This window comes from Onychostruthus taczanowskii, unplaced genomic scaffold, assembly GCF_017590055.1.
Source record: "Onychostruthus taczanowskii isolate IOZ18803 unplaced genomic scaffold, ASM1759005v1 scaffold69, whole genome shotgun sequence".
Classification (NCBI taxonomy): domain Eukaryota; kingdom Metazoa; phylum Chordata; class Aves; order Passeriformes; family Passeridae; genus Onychostruthus; species Onychostruthus taczanowskii.
In genome coordinates, this window is record NW_024504676.1 from 3658374 (window position 1) to 3676061 (window position 17688).

The window sequence follows — 17688 nt, forward strand, 5'->3', positions numbered from 1 at the left end:
CCCTTGGTGCTAAAGCCCTGCTGCTGCAGATTGGGTCTGAAGAGACCCTTCTTCCCCACTTGTCACCCCTCCTGTGGAGCGGTGTTCAAGCTTTGTGATGGTCCTTGTCCTCATGCACTGCACAGGTTTGGAGTAGCCTTTCTGTTTTCCCCAGAGCCCTTAGCAGCAGTGAAGGGTCTTCCCAGCTGCCTGGCTAACAACAGTTTTACTGATTTATCTTCAGCTCTGCTGCCCCAGAGGCAGAGTCACAGCAGGCTGCTCTGCCGGGGTGTTTGTTTACAGTTATAAATAGCATGTGCTGCTTGAATGCTTTTCAGGTTGGAGTTTAGGGGATGCCAGGCAGTACAGACTTAGTTACTGGGTTGTTTTGGAGTTGAGCGTGACTGATAGAGATGAAAGTGAGTTGTTAAAGGGAACCATCTAACCCTGTGTCAATAAGCTAATGTGAAGCTGGATTGATATAGCTTAAAAATGAAATGGGAGTTAGCAGCTGCCTTCATGCTTTTCCCATGAGTGCCACTACCTTGCCCCTCGTAGCCACTGCAGATGACAAATCAGCAGAGTGGGGAGCAGTTGGCCTCTTTTCTGGCAAGGGACATGTTAGGGTGTTTCAGGACACAGTTGTGTGATGCTCCTTTGCGTCATCACAGCTGAAATTCAGATAAGGACAATAGCCCTGCAGTACTTGGGTTTATGTATAACAACACCCAGTGGGGCAGTGATGGGGGTGGGGGTAACGGGGAGTGTGGGTTTTCTAATGGAAATTAAATATTCCACATATATTAATGCAACATTTTTGAGGAATATTGGCTTAGTAAATCTGTGTAGGGAAAGGTGTTGAATTAATTGGTTAGTATGAGAAGAATGAAATGTTTTCACAGCAAACACTGCTAACTGTTAGGGATTGCCTTTGCCCTGTGGTATGTACCTCAATAAGGAAATATAAATTTAATTCAGCTTCTTCACATGACTCTGTGTCCTGAATCACTGGATCCATAAAAAACAATGAGAATCTTTCCTAAGGGCTGCATTTGGTACTGGAATAGTCCTAGAAATAATTGAGAGCTGTTGGCTGACCCCTGTAGGAGTTGTCTCTCTTGACTGCCTCTAATTCAGCTGCTCCCTCTGACGGACCGCAAACAGAATTTGAGCCGGTTTTCCTGGAATAGCGCTTCTGGTAGTAACAGGATTAAAACACTACCACGTCTTTTCTTTCCTCCCAAATGTATTTCCAAGAGGACTTGTCATCTGTCGTGGATCTTGCTACATAAACCTGGCTACTTTGGCTGACCCCTCAGCTGGCCTTATTTCCCGGAAAGCTGGTGGTACTGCAGGTCACCCTGTGCCTTCCCACAGAGCCGTTCCACATCCAGCTTTGGTGCAAGTGATTCAGCGAGTCCAACAGAATCACACATGTCTTAAACAGAAGTGCCTCAAAGCTCCTGTGGGTATGCATGTATGCACAAGTGTATAAAAGGAACCCAAAACAAAAGAAAGTATTCAAAGAATGAACTTGCTAATCATCAATAATCTCATTTGCCCTCCTGGGTATGAAACACTGATAGAGAAGGCAGCTGCAACTTGGGGCTCCCCTCAAATGCTGTTTCCTGGCATAGTCAGGACTTTGCTCTCGTGGGTTTTTTTAAGAAAACCCAAACCCCTTCCAGCTCACATTTTTTGTTCAAACAGTCATAAGCTCCATTTAGTTGCAGTTGTTTTCAGTATTGTTGTCACATCTTTCTGCACACGGAGATGCCAAGCCTGAAAGCATTGTTCCCACCATCTCCTGGACAATCCACACTCCCCCCAGCACAGCTTTTGGACACAGGGGTCTCCCCTCAGCTGCATGCTCAACACTCACCCACCCAGTGGGGGTTTCAACCAAGCCAACAATTCTCTGCAAGGCACTCAGTGCAGAGGATTTTCTCTTTATGGGGTTGTGTGACTAAGGTGCTGGGCTGGGATTCCTTCAGGTTTTGCTTGTTTGCAGTTTCTTTCGGTGTTTTTCCTCCCCTTGACAGACATTAAGGTGTCTTAGGGAGCATTTTGAGTGCTAATGTCTCAGTGATTGTAAAGTATATTTCTGTGGGGCTGACTTCTTCCATGTTGGGAGGGATGTTGAACCGTGTGGCTACTATCTGAAACAGGCTGGGCTCAATGGCTTACTGCTAATTGAGTAAGTAAGATCAGAATTAGACTGCTAAACATTGCTCTAGGACAGAAGACTGGGATTACAGGGCTAAAAATTGCTTCAGAGGGGGAACTTTGGCTTTTCTGCTAAGTTGCTACCTCACAGTGCCTAAAATCCTGACCTCAGAATCTCTGGTCATGTTCAAGGGTCCAGTTCTCTGCGTACTTGAGCTGCTGGTGTTGGTGGGTTTCCTAAGCCCAGAATCACGTTCCCAGGCTGCATGGATGGAAAACATGTTGCTGGCACACGTGTATTGCAAAAGATTGGGATGTGTCAACATAGCATTGAGGGTTTTTGCTCTTATCTCCATTGTATTTATTAACCTGGGTCTAACTTGAGTTCTTTCATTCTGCTGCCTTGTTTTTGCAATTGAGAAACTGAGTGGAGAGCGAAATGAGGGGACTTCCAGTTGGCTTGAACTGGTAGTCTTCTGTCCTTTTCCAGGAAATGACCTTCAGTTTGATTGGAGAGGAGTCTTCATTTGTAAAAGCATATTTCTTTTCTCCTGGTTTCTCTAATTCTCCCCTCACATTCTTCTCACATGTAAGTTCCTGACACTCCTTGGAATGCAGTGATTAGCTACTACTTAGAGGAGCTGTTGTATCTCATCAGGCTGGATGTGTGTGGAGGCAGCAGTAAGTCACTGGAGAGGGCAACATGCTGGATGCTGTAGTGTTGTATTTTTATTTCCTCCCATCCCTTTTTTCTTACTGGAGAGCTCTGATGCGCTTGCCAGATGGAGCTCCTAGTGACTGAGATAATGGGCTTAGCAGATACCTTCCCTTTTGTGCAGCTGGGATGTCTCCTCTTCTCAAACCCAGCTGGGTCACTGTGTGAAAGGGTAAAGCAAGTCCTGCTTGCCATCAGGGCCTAGTTTAGTGCTATGAAATTGGATATGGAAGGGATGGGACACCAGAGGCTCTGCAGGAGGAACTAAGTCTCTGATTCCCTAATGGAGCTTTAGTCCCTCTTGCTCACTTGCGATGTGGCTGACATTCACAGCAGAGTTGGGATCACTTAGCTGGAAAGCACCAGCTTTCCTGTTCTGGCACTTCTGCCTACTGGCTGATGATTTGTTTTCCTGTCAGGAAAAATATGCTTACTGGAAAAGTTTTAATGGAATATATTTTGGAGGGGATTTATCCATAAGCTCAAAACTGTTGGAGTATTAGCCTTGTTTTCTTTCTCAGTCTGTTTTCACCAGCCCTGCATTGGCCAGTGCAACAGGATCTAAAAAACAGTATGAGGCCTTAGTCAGATGCATGTGATCTTCCTTGACTTCATAAAACATAAGGAGGGTGGTTCTTTGTGATGGGGTGTGTGAGGGCCAAGACAGCAAACTTCCATGACTTTTATAACATCCCCTGTAAATAACCTCTTGGTTTGAGTTGTGTATTAACCAGTGGGGAGAAACCTCTGGGGAAAGCTGGGAATGAGGCTTTCCTGTGCCTAGTTTTGTAAAGGAGAAGACTGGTTTTGGTAGCATTTCATGGTGCATTTGTCTCGTTGCAGGTGAGGCCGGTGCCAGCATTATTCGGGTGTCAAAAGAAGCCCGGAAGAGGTTCTTGGGCCCACTCCACCCCTCGTTCAACTTGGTGAAAACCATTCGGATGGTTTTGTCCAAGACGGTGCCAGACAATGGGCATGAGGTTGCAGCAGGACGCTTGGGTATTTCCCTGACGCGGGTCTCTGATGGGGAAAATGTGATACTGTCAGACTTCAATTCCAAGGAGGAACTGATCCAGGTGAATGGACTCTAACTGCTGGGGTGGGTAGGAGCTGCACGCAGTTTTGTTTTGCCTTGGTCTCCAAATGTCCTTAGTACTGGAGTATAATTGTCAGCACGTGCCAGCATGGTGTTCTGAGAACAAGTAATAGTTTCAGTAGGCTTTGATCTGGTTGTTCAATTCTGGATGTCTTTCTCCCTCAGGCCTGTATCTGCAGCACCTTCATCCCTGTCTACTGTGGGCTGATACCTCCAACCTTGCGTGGAGTGGTAAGTAAGATTCTGAGATAGTCCTTCATTAAATTACATACTAGTGAGTAGGTTTTGACAATGTTATTGTGTGCCTGCTGGCAGCATTTATCTGAAGAGACACAAGAAATTCCCAAATAAACAACCTCCAGCGTGGATAGGCCTTCTTTCCACTGCTGCCTGCATCGACTATAAATGTCCTGAAGACCAGTGGATTTAACATATAGTGATATATGCAGTCTGGGGAAGGGCTGGCTGGCTTAGCAGAGTGTTCTCATGGCTGCATGGTACACTTTGCATCACTGAAGCTCCAGCTGTCTGCATGTCGAAAGAAGTTCGGCCCAGGATAAAAGTCATGTGTGTAGTCCCTCTCCCATGTGCCTGGCATTTTCTGCAGGGCTTTAACTAGTGGTGTGGATACTGGCTCTCTTTTCTATGGAGTTCTTCCTGTCCTTTCTCTGACAGTAATGCTCTGCTGCATGCCAGAGCTTTCTTTGAATTGTGTCCAAGGCTGTCCAAGAGCAATTTATCCCTCTGTGTTTGCATGTTAGAAATGAAAATACATGAAAGATGTGCAGAGCTGCAGCATTTCTGGATATTGCAGTCATGCTTTGAGGGTCTCCTGGTTGAGCTTGGCCTCCCTTGTGCTACACAGGTTAATGAACACGTTAAAAGGCAGAGGTTTTGCAAATTGCACAGTCAAAAGTGAGAGGAAGAAGTGCTATAAATAGGTGCCCTGATTTACCATAAGTGGTCTGCCTCTGTCAGAGCAAAGCATCAAACCTGCTCTGATTTCTACCTGTGTCCTAAAAGTGAGGTCAGTTTTGCTCCTGCTTAATACACAGCTTGGCTGGTTTTGTCTTGTGCAAGCATGTTGGTCAGGGAAATGACCTGGAGGAGATGTCCAGTGTTATCCAGCCCTTCAGAGAAGTGACAGAATCAGTCATGGTTTGGTGTTTGCTCAGCAGCTGCAGCCAGGGCTTTTTCCCTTCAGCTGGTGGGACCATAGCAGTGGCTCTTGCCTTACACCTCTTTGGGGGCTAATTAAGGTCAGTGTGCATCAGGAAAAAATCTCACCATTCCAAAACTGTGTACAACATCAGGGTTTCTGGAATGTGCAGCTGCCCTGGCACACTGAGGGATAACTTCTCATGGGAAAAGGTGGGGAGGAAATATGAGATGAGGAAATTTAATTCCTACCTCTTCCCCAGAAAAGCATAGCTCTGAAGGGGGATTGTGGATGAGGCGAGAGGTTAAATTGGGTTGGGTATGAGCTTGGGAAATGGTTTTGAAACAGAAATGCATGGTTCCTAGCATGCCTGTGGTGAATGTATTTGCCACAGAATAAACTGACAGGCTTGGCACAAGGCAATGTTTTCTCAAGGCAGTGTTACTGTGTGCAAGATGCAAAATCCATATTTTGCCTTCCTCCTAAGTTTTTTCCAGTGTTCAGTTCTCTGAGATCTGATAGTCTCATGGAGTGGAAGATGGAGATGGGCAGGGGCATTTAAAAAAACCCAACAACTTCAATACTGAGAAATCGAAGTCAGTAACTGACCTGCCAGCACGCACAATAATTGTGAATTGTCTGCAGCGTGTGGGTAAGATGAATCCCCGGCAAGGGTCACAAAGCTGATTGTCAAGTCATGCGAGCGAGGGGCCCTGTGCACGGGATGACATGCTAAGGGAATGGAAGTGGGCACCCTTGTCTATGAACCATCCCCTAAAGCTGCTGCTGCTTGTGCCTGCAGGAAGCTGGTGGCTCCAGCCTGTGGCTCTGGGCTGTTCTGGGCTTTGCAGGAGGCTGGAGAGTGGTTACACTTGGGCTACTGGATGTTCAGGCAAAGGATGTTCAGGCAAATCTAAAGAAGTGGCAGCTGAGCTTTACTGAGGAATGTTAGTCGGCATTGCTTGGAAGCAGTGGACTAGAGAATGAGGTGTGCAGGTGCACTTCTGGATTTCTGTGGAGTCAGAAGGGTTTGCCTGTCAGCTGTTGTAGTTGAGCCATTTTTCTAATGGCATCTGTGCAGTGATGCTGCCACCCTCAGGGAAACGTGTCTTCTGCATCCTTGCTGTAAAACTAGTGTTGTCCAGCACTAAAGCTTACCTCCTTTTTCTTTAAACAAAAGTGCATACTGCCTGCTTTGCTCTGTTCTGGTCCCAGTCAGCATGTTGGAACTCATCCTTGCAAAGGGAGTCAGGCAGATGTCTCCAGCTCTAGCTGTGCCTAGTCTGGCTCTCAGTGGAGCAGGTTTGGGAGAGGATGACAGTGGCAGTTTGCTGTGGTTGCTTTAGGCTTAGGGAACACTGATGCCCCCTTTAGAAGGGGGAAAGAGTTCTGTTGATTGTTGGCATCTCTGTTGTTGGAAAACGTCTAGTGAGCAAGCTGTGCTAGTGTTTCTGAGAGGATGTACTTACCCTTGAGTTTATCCTTCCACTTTATTCACTGTCCAAATTCAGGTGGTGTAGGAGTCTCTAAGTGCCTGTCTTGACACAGTGTTTGGCGAGCAAGGGCTGCCATGAGGATAAAATGTCCTGTGCTCCGAGTTTGGGCTGCTGTAGCCTACAACTGTAATCACAGGCCGTCTCCAATGGAGCTGTAGGCTCTATGCAAAGGTAGCCCTGAGGTTTAGTTTGCCTCCCAAGAAGGGAATGTGCAGTCCACCGTGACCCTGTTGCATTAATGGCAGCTGGCTTGCTGTAGCTGAATTTAATTGCTTTGAGCCCATGAGCCTGTGAACTGTTCCCCAGGCCCAGAGAAGCTGCTTGAGGTCTCTGTCTTGTCTGCCTTCCAGAGCAAGAGAGAGCAAAGTGCAAAGCACCCTCCAGGCAACACATCCGATGTTTTCCTAGGCATTGTGCAGCAAAAGAGCAATGTTGGTGGTGGTCTGTCTGTGAGACAAGAGGAAGCAGGATGCAGAATGGAGCACCTCCTCCTTCTATCAGCATTTCTGTTCTCTGCCTGGCTTTAGCCTCTACTGGCTCAGCTTCTCACTCAGCAGAGAGCAGAAAGATGTTTACAGCTGCTACTTGTGGGGTTGCATAGCCCCTGTATCATGATTTGCGTTTGGGTAGGAAGGAAGCAGATCCAGGCAGCAAATTGCAGGATCAACCCTGATATGAAACCAGCAGAACTCTTCTGTAACTGAGGTTCACAAGAGCTGGAGTTGTTGGTCTGCAAAGACTCCCAGCTTCCTCTTCTTTTGGCTTGACCAACATCCTTTTCCTGTTATCTTTTGCATGTTGCTTACTCTGCCAAAACCTGTGATAGGGATCGTCTTGCTCAGCTCCTTATGCAATTACAGTATCCAAGGAATGTTTTGAGAACATACTACTGGGGTTGCCCTTCCTGCAAGGGTAACGCAAATGTGTTTATGGTACAGAAGTACAGAACATTCTCTGATAAGAGGGTGCCTGTTGAGAGCAAAACCCAAGTCCCTTGTGCTCTGTTATCACATCACAGCAAGTGGATTCCCAATGTGTATGCATGTGTTGGGATTGCTGCTTGATAAGCCCACTAGCAACAAATCAGCTGGTTTTACTCACAGGTAACAAACCGTCTGCCAGTGGGGATTTGTGTCTGAGCTTACTAATTTTAAACACAAGTGAAAAATGGCACAATGTCACGGTGTGACAGCTTAGATCAGTGCTAATTTGCACTGCAGGTGGTTGTTGGTGTGTATTATTACTTAACTGGACAGCAGTCAGACCGCATAGGAGATGTAAGTCAGCAGTCACACAAGTGAATGTGCCTTTCTTATTGAACACTTGTGAGCAGCACACCAGCAAGAAAAAGCACATAGCATAAGGAGTTATTATAAACAACACAGCTGTGCTATCACTGGTTGTTACTCCTCCAATGCTGGGGGATATAATCCATTCTCCCAAGTTGTTGGCACAAACAGGAAAAGGGACACGGAGTAAAAATAGCTGCTTGATCAGTTGTGAGAATGAAGATTCCTGCATTTGTCTTGATTTCAGAGATATGTTGATGGAGGGATTTCTGACAATTTGCCCCAGTATGAGCTGAAGAACACAATCACAGTGTCTCCTTTCTCGGGAGAGAGTGATATCTGCCCACGGGACAGTTCCACAAATATGCACGAGCTGAGAGTCACCAATACGAGCATCCAGTTCAACCTTCGCAACCTCTACCGCCTCTCCAAGGCCCTGTTTCCTCCAGAGCCACAGGTGAGTTTCCTGGCCACACCAGAACTTGGGGACCACAGATCTTGGGGACTGGCTGTACTGTGTGCACTTTGGCAGGAGAAGATTCCCGACACTGTTAATTTTGTATCTCTGCTTTGTCTTTAATCTTGATTTACCAATCCAGTGACTCGCTAAACCTTGAGCACATGCACAAGGGTTTGTCTTCTTTTTCTACTTGAATGTCTGGAGTTCAGGTGGTAGCAGGTGCTTGGAAAGTATTCCCATGTTGCTCTCTCTAGAGTAGTCTTTGCTGGAAATCAGGGCTCGCTGTAACAAAGATGTATTGGCCATCCTTACCTTAACACACTGAAGTGCACATTGGCACCAATGTGCACTTCAGTGTGTTAAGGTAAGGATGGAGCTGCCAGTGTGAAGCCTTTCCACTCTTATCAGTGTAGCAAGTGGCACTGCAAACTTTGTGTACTTCTGAGAAGATGCAAGTGCCAAATAGCCCTGACATTTGGACGCAGTAAGCATGCATTCGTGTGCTGAATTACTTGGGCAAGTTTTTCCCCACCCCTTCTCTAGTCTTAGCTGGCTTTATCTGCAAACACAGTGGCCCTTTGTGGCACCTGCAGGGAGGTATTCTAGGCTGCTTGTCAGAGTGACTGCCTGAAGGCTGCCCACAGCAGCATCAGCTGTAGATGGGGCAATGAGGTAGCTGCAACTCTGTGCCCACACTTCAGTAGGATTCTAGATGTCCCTTCCAATCTGTATTGTCCTGTGATTCCCATAGCCAGTGTATTGATGCTGTACCTCCCATTCCTGCTCAAAGCCTGAGCGAGGCTGGCAAGAATGAGACTTACTCTTGGAATAGCTCAGGAGTCAGGAGATTTCCTCTGAAGAATTCCTATTCGTTGTAATAGGTGTTTGCTCAGCCAGTTTCCACATGAAACTTTCCTTCCTCTGCCCACAGGTGCTGCGGGATATGTGCAAGCAGGGCTATCGAGATGCACTGCATTTCCTGAAGAAGAATGGTAAGGCACTGGCTATTTGTAGGGTGCACTGACTTGCCTGTTCTGTGCCACACGTGGTGCCTTGGCTTTGAGAGTAGTTGATGGTGCACATGAAGGGAGGAAAGGAAGAACTGAACTGTGCCTCAGGTACTGGGTATGGAATTCCCTTTAATGAGCCTAGCGCTTCAGGAAGGAGCGGTGGAGTTTCGGGGCAGCGGTGCCGTTTGGACCTCCTGCAGACACCCTGCTGCTCTCCGTGTGCAGCTGGCTGTGCGTGGTGCTGCCCTCAGAGCCCCGGTGCCGGACACTTGGGCGCTGCTCTCCTGCCTCCAGCCGCGCAGCGCTGGGTGTGCGCTTGCTGCCACCTCGTGTCCGCGGACCGGGATAACGCATTGCACTGCAGGAGGGAAATCTTGCCTGCAAGATGGGTGACTGGCAGGTTATAGCAACAAAACTCTGTAAAACAGCACATGCGGAACTTAAAGGGGAAATGTGAGAACTCATGGGGAAGGAGAGAATTAACTGAAACCTCCAAGATTTGTATCTCCTTGTGGTAAGCATTACAAGAGATGTAAGCTAAAGAGGCTGGGCATGACCTCAGCCTGAGGGGAGTTAGGGAGAAGCAAGGACTGACACTCTAAAGGCCAGGCAGGGCAGCTGGTTTGTGTCATCCTTACAGTATAACTTCTCTTCTCAGGTCTCCTTCATCGTCCAAGTCCTGCCCGTCCTCTCCTTGCCATAGAAGCACCTCCAGGAGAGGAGAAAGAGGAAGAAACAGAAGCTGAGGACCAACTAGAGGACAGCACTGCCCTTGCTGTTGTTGAAGAGCACATCTTTGAACACTTGCCTCCCAGACTGAGCCAAGGTATGATTCAAAGGGAGAGATCACATGTAATCTTCCTGTGTTGCCTGGTCTGCCTCAGAAGATTACTGGGATGTGTGGTTATTTTGTATAGCTGGGGTTGGTCATGCCCAGGGACTGAAATGACACCTGTTGAGGGTTAGATGGATTGGGGGTCTCAGATAAAGTCGTGGCTCATACTGTGGAGGCTGGACTGGGAGAGGTTGATTCATTTGACAGTGTTCTGCATGGTAAGGAGAGGAGAGGGTCTTGCTGCTCACTCCTTTAGAGTCTGATAAAGGTGAAACTGCTGGTTTTAGCTCTGCTCAGGGAAATTACTAACCTGAGCAAGACTTCCTTAAAATTGAGAGGTAGCTGCCTCAAGCTGAGGCAACTTCTGAGGTGTGACAAGAAAAGGGTGTTCCACTCGGGATATTCGACCATGTTTTCTTCTGCCTTCAGCTCTCCAGGAGGCTTGTGCTGAAAGAAGAAGTTTCTTTACTGGCCTGAGCAACATGCTGCCTGTACGTGTGGCCACGGCCATGATGGTCCCCTACATGCTGCCTCTGGAGTCTGCAGTTTCCTTCACTGTCAGGTAGGCCTTGGGCTGGTCTCTCAGTCGTGCTCTTCCCAGTGCAGACAAGTATTTGATGCAGCTGTAGTGCTTTAATGGCCAGAGAGTGGGATTCTGTCTAATTCTGCACTGCTGGTATTCCTGGGGAAGAAGCTCTTGACATTTACCAGACATGACTAAAAAAACAACCAAACAAACCCCCGCAAAACCAGAAAAACAAAGAACCCAAAACTTTTCCTATCTTCCTATGTCATTTTTAGTTACATTCAATACTTCCAGCTTGAAGGAAGATTACTGTGTGCTAGAACATGCCCCAGAAAATGGTGATAAATTTTTGAGCCTCAAGAGAGACTTTGGAATTGGTGTTGTTTTAATCATATTCCCTTGCGTGGCCCAGCTAATGGTTGTCTCCTGTCTCTTTACAGGTTGCTGGAATGGCTCCCAGATATCCCTGAGGATATAAGATGGATGAGGGAGCAGATGACAGAAATCTGCAACTATCTTGTGAAGAAAGCCAAGAAGAAACTGGGCAGCCATCTTTCAGCCAGGTATGGCTGCTTTTCTTCACAGCACTGTTCTGGAGGAGCCCTTAATTTCCCCTTACACCTTTGAATTCTAGCGACTCTATTCCACTAGAGCAGAGCAAATAAGGCACAAATTGGCCAGAAGGATTTAGCAGTTAGGCTGAAATGCAAATCTGGTCCATGGTTTCTTGGCTTCCTTAACTGCTGGATAGACTCAACACATGGTCCCATTATAGGGGGAAAAAGTCTCATTGTCCCCTAAAGTAAGTTGTCTAAAGTAAGTCAGATTAAAACAGTATGCCAGCTTATTTCATGCCCCTTCTAGAAGACAGAGGTGCTTGTCTTTGTGGCATTTGCTGGCCCCGGATCCCCTGAAAGTCCTTTCCAAGAAGTACTTGTGTTCAAATGACCTCTTCTACCTAAATATCTCAGCCTGGTTTTTGTGGGGAGGGAATATGGTGGCCAGGGAACACAAGAGAGTTTCCAAATGAGACCGAGTGCTTTGGGTCTAAGTGTGTGCCTGTGCTTCTGGACTGAACTCCTGAAATAGCCCCTGGCTTGAGACTGTGGCAGACTGTTGTGTGCATGAGGATAGGAAACTCTCTCAGTGGTAGTCAGGGGTCCCAGCAGTGATTTGATCCTAGTACGAAGGTGTGATTCTTACCCAAAAGAGGTCATGGTCTGAATAACTGAAAGATGTGAGGGGGAAAATGGGCACACAGAGACTTCTCACTAAAATTTTGTAGTCAGTTTAGTACAAAACAAGACTGTGGTAGTGGAGCTCTAGTCTGGTGACCTGCTCAAGTCTTCCCATGTATTGAGTCTTCGCATGTATTTGCCCTACAGGCTTTACTACCACCTCGAGCTCGGAGGGCCCCAGAAGCTGCAAATTTCTCCCCCGACATCTTGTGGTGAAGCACTGCCCATGTGGATGAGGAGCAACCGCTCGGTTTCTGATGTCATGATGAAGTGGGAGGAGTACCAGCGCCAGCTCATGCTGGGCTTGCTCTGCATCAACGTGGACATGCAAGCCTCCCTCTTCCCTCGGGAAGGGTTTCAGTTAAAGCTTCCACCTCTAGACTGTGCAAAAGAGTGCCTGCCACTCTTCTGAGCCTGCTGCTGTGCGGGGATGAGAGTGGGTGGGAAGGGGAGTAGGGTGGGAGCAGTCTCATCCCTCAGCAGCAGGCTGCCCCGTGCTCCTGAGTATGTTGCATAGGGGACTTCCCTGGGATGGAGACTGGGGGAATTGACTGTAGACGTTTGTTGCCCACTGGGCCAAGCAAGGGACCTTTGTGTTCACAGCCACACACAGGCTGATTCCTTGCTCTAGACTTGTGGTGAGGCCTGGCCATTGCCTGTGGCCAGGCTGATGCTGACCCAGCTGGGCTTTCCCAAATAGTGCACTTTGAATTGCCACTGGCTTTTTACCGCCAAATAACCAGGATGAAGATGACGCTCTCAAGTTCATTCAGCTTTTACCTCCCTTGGTTTTTCAGAGCCTGTGTCTTGATTCCTCTCCTTAAATCATCTGACAACCCTTAGTTCTTTGTGCTATTGAAAGATCAAGTAGCCTCTTGCCAAACCAGTTTTTCTCATAGCTTTTAAGTCTCCTCCAGACTTCCTCCTTTGCTGAAACCATGTCCTTTCCTCTCTCCCTTAATTGCTTCCACACCAGAAGCCAGAGTGGTCCTGCAGCAGACTACACTGGAACTGCAGAAGTGTAGAAAAGTTTTGTATTTTCCCTGATGCTGTCCTCATCTTTCCCTTTTTGATTGGGGTCCTCAGGGAACTACTGTGACTTGAACTGAGTGTTAAGTGATTGAGCTTATTTAAATAAGTAATTTTGACAGATTTTTTTTTCCAGGGAAACATGTTGAATTTGAGGCCCTATTCCTGACTCTTGTGAGTGGAATTGGTGTGGGGTTGCCCTGAAAAAGGCTCAGCCTGGATATCTCAGGATCAGCTTAGCAGCTGAAGCAATATGAAGTGATTGTAGGAAGATGAGAACTGTGTAGGGCATGTTATTTTTGAGTGGTTTGTGGTGGAGTGTCACAGCAAGTGCTGGGGAGGTGGCTGGGGGCTGTACAACTGAGGCAAATTCCAAGTGGGTGATACAGAATGGATCTCCTGCCAAACTGAGGCTTCTATCTCTCTTTTGCTCAGAAAGTTTGGTTGTTGAGGCTTTGGAGTGAGAAGGATTTAGGCTTGTAGCTGCACCAGCATCACAGCTTGCCTGTCTCACCTATGTTGTGGCTCATGGGTCCTGCTCTGCAGCTAGCAATAGCAGGAACATGAGAAGTGAAGACTGTTGATGCACATGCAGCCCTTGGACCTGGCTCCTCTTTGTCTTGCCCCTTAAAAGACCAGAGCTGAAGCAGAGCAGGACTCTGCCTTGAGGCACTGCCTTCTCTGCAGTGGCCTGGTCGTGGCTTGTGTGAGAAGTATGAACTCCCTGTTCTTCACAGGGTGAGATGTGGCTTCCTATGGAGATTGCATGCACTTGAGCTTAGGTCTTCACACTGACAAACACAGCTCCTGGTATCTTTTTCTGCTGCTTGTCTTGCTACATGAGGCGTCTTCTACCTCTCCTAGCACAAACAGTGTGCAATGGCCAAAGCAAACATAGGCTGTCTTTGCTGGGAAGCAGGACAGGGTATCAGAAGCTGATTATGTAGCCTATATACAGAATAGTAATTTTTAATAGACACTGTTTTGCACCTTAGATTTAGGAAGGGAAAATAAACCCAGAAGTTGTGCTAATCACTGGAGAAAGTGGTAAATCTTCATGAGCAGTGTGGGTGAGGGGGTGGGTGCTGTTTCCTGCGAGCACAGTTGTGCACTGGGCATGGGTTCAGTGTTTGTGTGGAGACAGATAAGCATCAGGACTGTGCTGCAGTGGCTGTGCCAAGCTGGGAGGCAGTGGAGTGGGGCTCTGCCCAGGAGGCAGTGCAAGGATGAGCTTGTGACTTAGATTGTCACCCCACTGCCCTTGCTGGACGAAGCTATGTAACACAAGGGCCTGTGCAGTTTACCAAGCAGGCCTGCACTTAACAAAGTCAGATTTAGTTTTAAGATTTGCATAATTAAGTCAGTTAGGGAACAGGGAAGTCACTACAGGAAGAGAAAAAATTGGAGGATTCCGAAATCAGGATAGAACATTCAATTACCAAACAAGTCGATCTTGTGATTGTTTAAAGCCCACAGAAAAAAAATGCTAGATGCTAGTGGAAGTGAACCAGGAACAAGCTACTGTCACTTAGAGGGGGCAAGATTAATTTAATGAAAATTGGAACTGAGAAAAGGTGTTCATTTAGTGGTTTGGTATGGGATTTCTTTTCTTCCACTGTTTTGGACTTCCACTGGGGGAATGGCACATGCACAGCTACGTAGATTGCTAAATACATATCTCTTGTCCCTAGTGCACACAGAGCAATTGGCAAGAACATAGAGATATTTAGTGGCAAGAAATTAAGGCATTGTGTCCAGAAGCAAAACATCTGAGAGGGGCAAAACTGCATAAGGAAAATCTTATGTTTAGGAGCTGCTGCCCTTTTGACTCTGCCCTTTTTTTTTTTTTTTTTTTTTTTTTTTTTTTGGGTTAATATATGGGTGGAGAAAATTATGCAAGTTTTTTTTATCCCTTCTTCCTGGACTGGTAAAACCACTGAGTGATTATGTAAACCACTAAACTATGAAACAAAATACTCTTGGCAACAGAGTGTGCTAAGAAGTTGCAGCTTGGTACCCTTATCCCTTGCCTTTTGCATCAGAACCGACTGGTCTGGTGCTGACTGGGCTGATGCCACTGTCTTCCAGTGCTCTGATCCAGAAGGCTTGGGGATTTTGGTTCATGCATTTCGAGAGACCAACAGCTGTGCCTGGTAAAAGGCCTGAGTTTCATTCTGTGTTTTGCCTCATCTGTAGTTTAATTTACTATATTAACTTCTCCACGAGAAACTTTTGTGCACTTCAAACTACAACCACAAATCAAAGCCTGGCTTTAATAATAAAGGTCTAACTCTTCACAAGGAAATTCCTGGTTTTCCTATGCTAATTTGCAGGGTGTGAAGGATACTGGGAAAGTACCACTCTGTATTAACCCTTTCTTTGCCCGTTTTTATTTCCCAAATGTTACAATGGCTATTGTGTGATAGTCTGTTGGCTTTATAGATTTGAGCTCTGATAAAGGAACCGCAGATCTGTTAAAATACCTGAAACTAGCCTCATTTTCCTTTTGAAAAGTTTCACCCATTTGCTTGAAATTCTTGCTGTTCATCCATCACAGATTGCAAAGAATGAAGGAATTAGGGAAGATCACATTTTCCACTGTTGTAGAAAAAGGGCTGTGTCAGCTTGTGAATAGATTTTTGTTGTGCAGTGCTGCCTTATCTAGACGAGACCCCACTCTTTTTGAAATCTCTGGAAACCTTGTGATAGGAGAGGTTTTTTACAATAGTGCTCACTAGAACTGTTCAGCCCCTTGTTCTGTGTGTACCTCATGGTGTACAAAGTTATCTTCTGGCAGCCATTGCTGATTAACCCTCACTTGCCAAGGTCATCTATGGCAGTCAGTCCTTTCTGCTCCAAATTGTGTGGCTGGGCATCCCAGCAGGGCTCTCCAGTGTATGGTGAGTGAGAGGTCAGGTTCCTGGACAAAAATTCATCTTGTAGTCCCTGTCCAATGGTCCTTATGGCATTCACTGCAGGAGTCCCAACCCTTGCCCTTTCCACTGTTTCACATAAAGGGTCTGTGCATTCAGGAATACACTATTTTTTCCTCCTTCCTGTGTTATTAATTGCTGCTTTTAACAAGGCTAATGGTGACCTTGTGCATCTAACCAGCCCATAACCTGCACAACACTGTAGAGTTATTTTGTGTACAACAGTCCGTGCCTATGGCACGTTCTGTAACCCACGGTTAGTGTGTAGTGTAATTGGTTTGGTTTGCTGCCTGCCCTACTGCTAATATTGTTGCAAGCTGATTTTCAAGGGATAGGAGAAAATACTGACCACTATGTGTAGGACCTAGGGATTGTTTTCTCATGGCTTCTTGGAAGGCTGTATACCTGCAAGACTCAGAGAATAAAAGAGAATCTGCTGTCTGCCAGTACTGGGGTGTCCCTAGTACTTTTATATTTCCCAGTGGTTTTATTAATTTATAAAAATTATCTAGTAATTTACTACTTCCTTGGAGAAAAGAGCTCTCACTTTTGCCAAAGCAGTTGTGGGAGAAATACCTGAAACTCTGGGGAATAAAACAATAGTAAATTTTTACTGAATATATGCCAGATGTATGTGGTGGGTGGCAGGGCCACCAAAGTCAGCGGGCCTTGCCAACAGTTTTCTCAAGTTTGTCTCTGTCTTCTCCTTAAATCAGTAAGAGAATGGACCACCTCACCTGGCTGCCGTGCCAGCCAGCTTGTTTGTGCCAAACACACGCTGTGCCTTTACAGCGGGCTCTGGCCTGCTGTCCCTCTGGTGTCTGCCTTGCTGAGTGCAGCAGGACTCGCTCCCCTCTCCTCTCCCTCCTTCCCCTTGCCTGCTGGTGGGACATTGCTCCTTTTCCAACCTGCAGGCAGCTCCACTAGGACAGCCCCTAACTGCATCCACCTCACTCTGTGGATCCACATCAGCCCTCCTGCACAGGGAGCACAAAACTCTAGTTCCAAACAGAGGACTTGGAAATGTAACTCTGAAATAAATACCTCTCATTTCTGGAGTTTTCTCTTGTTCTTGAAAACAGCATCTAAAGCAGCTCTTTGAGCTTTGTGTGTCCTGGGACTCCACTGCTGCCACTGAGTTTGAGAAGACCCTTAAGCACACAACAAATGTGGAGGGCCTGTGGAAATTACTGGTGTCAGAGCAGCAACTAGACCAGCAATAGCATAACAAGTTATGTATTTACGTGGCAATGTCACTAAGTAGTGTTCACAGTCACTTTAAAAGTTCAGTATTAAATTGTTGATGCTTTTTTTTTCTTCCTGTTTCTATTTTCTAATGTTTTGCTGAAGAAAATGTAACTATTTATTTTGGCAGAAATGTATCTTCTAATAAAAACTTTCTCAGTATATTTACCTGGCTCTGGTAGGCTGCTTCTCTTACTGTTTAAAGGTTTATTAAATATTTTTTTGGATGTGCTGTATGATGTGGGTTTGTTTTGCTAGGCCCAAGCTCATTCAAGTTCCTCGTGGGGTCAACATTTATCAGTACACAAATAAAGGGGGCATTGATCTCGAGATGCCTTTTTGCATTTTTACTCAAGCCTAAGTGCCCGAAGTGTTGTTAGCCTCTGTTTATCAGAGCTCTGTGGAAGACTGGGGTTTCCAGGAGGAATTAAGCACCCTCTTGTGGGAATAGCAGATGTTTGGCACCTGTAAAAGGGTTAGTGCAACGTTATTCACAAATCTGGAACTTGTCC

The 17688-nt window shown here is 46.5% G+C and overlaps 1 protein-coding gene across 1 annotated transcript in view; it reads left to right on the plus strand.

The window, feature by feature from the left end:
* PNPLA2 (patatin like phospholipase domain containing 2) overlaps positions 1-17412 on the plus strand; it is a 29202-nt gene extending 11790 nt beyond the window's left edge. Inside the window, exons 2-9 of the mRNA XM_041421211.1 lie at positions 3704-3936; positions 4122-4187; positions 8148-8357; positions 9292-9352; positions 10029-10196; positions 10635-10767; positions 11172-11294; positions 12117-17412. Coding sequence (XP_041277145.1) covers positions 3704-3936; positions 4122-4187; positions 8148-8357; positions 9292-9352; positions 10029-10196; positions 10635-10767; positions 11172-11294; positions 12117-12381 — 1259 coding nt within the window. The 3' untranslated portion in view covers positions 12382-17412. The remainder of the gene's footprint in view (positions 1-3703; positions 3937-4121; positions 4188-8147; positions 8358-9291; positions 9353-10028; positions 10197-10634; positions 10768-11171; positions 11295-12116) is intronic.
* Positions 17413-17688: the final 276 nt, after the last annotated feature.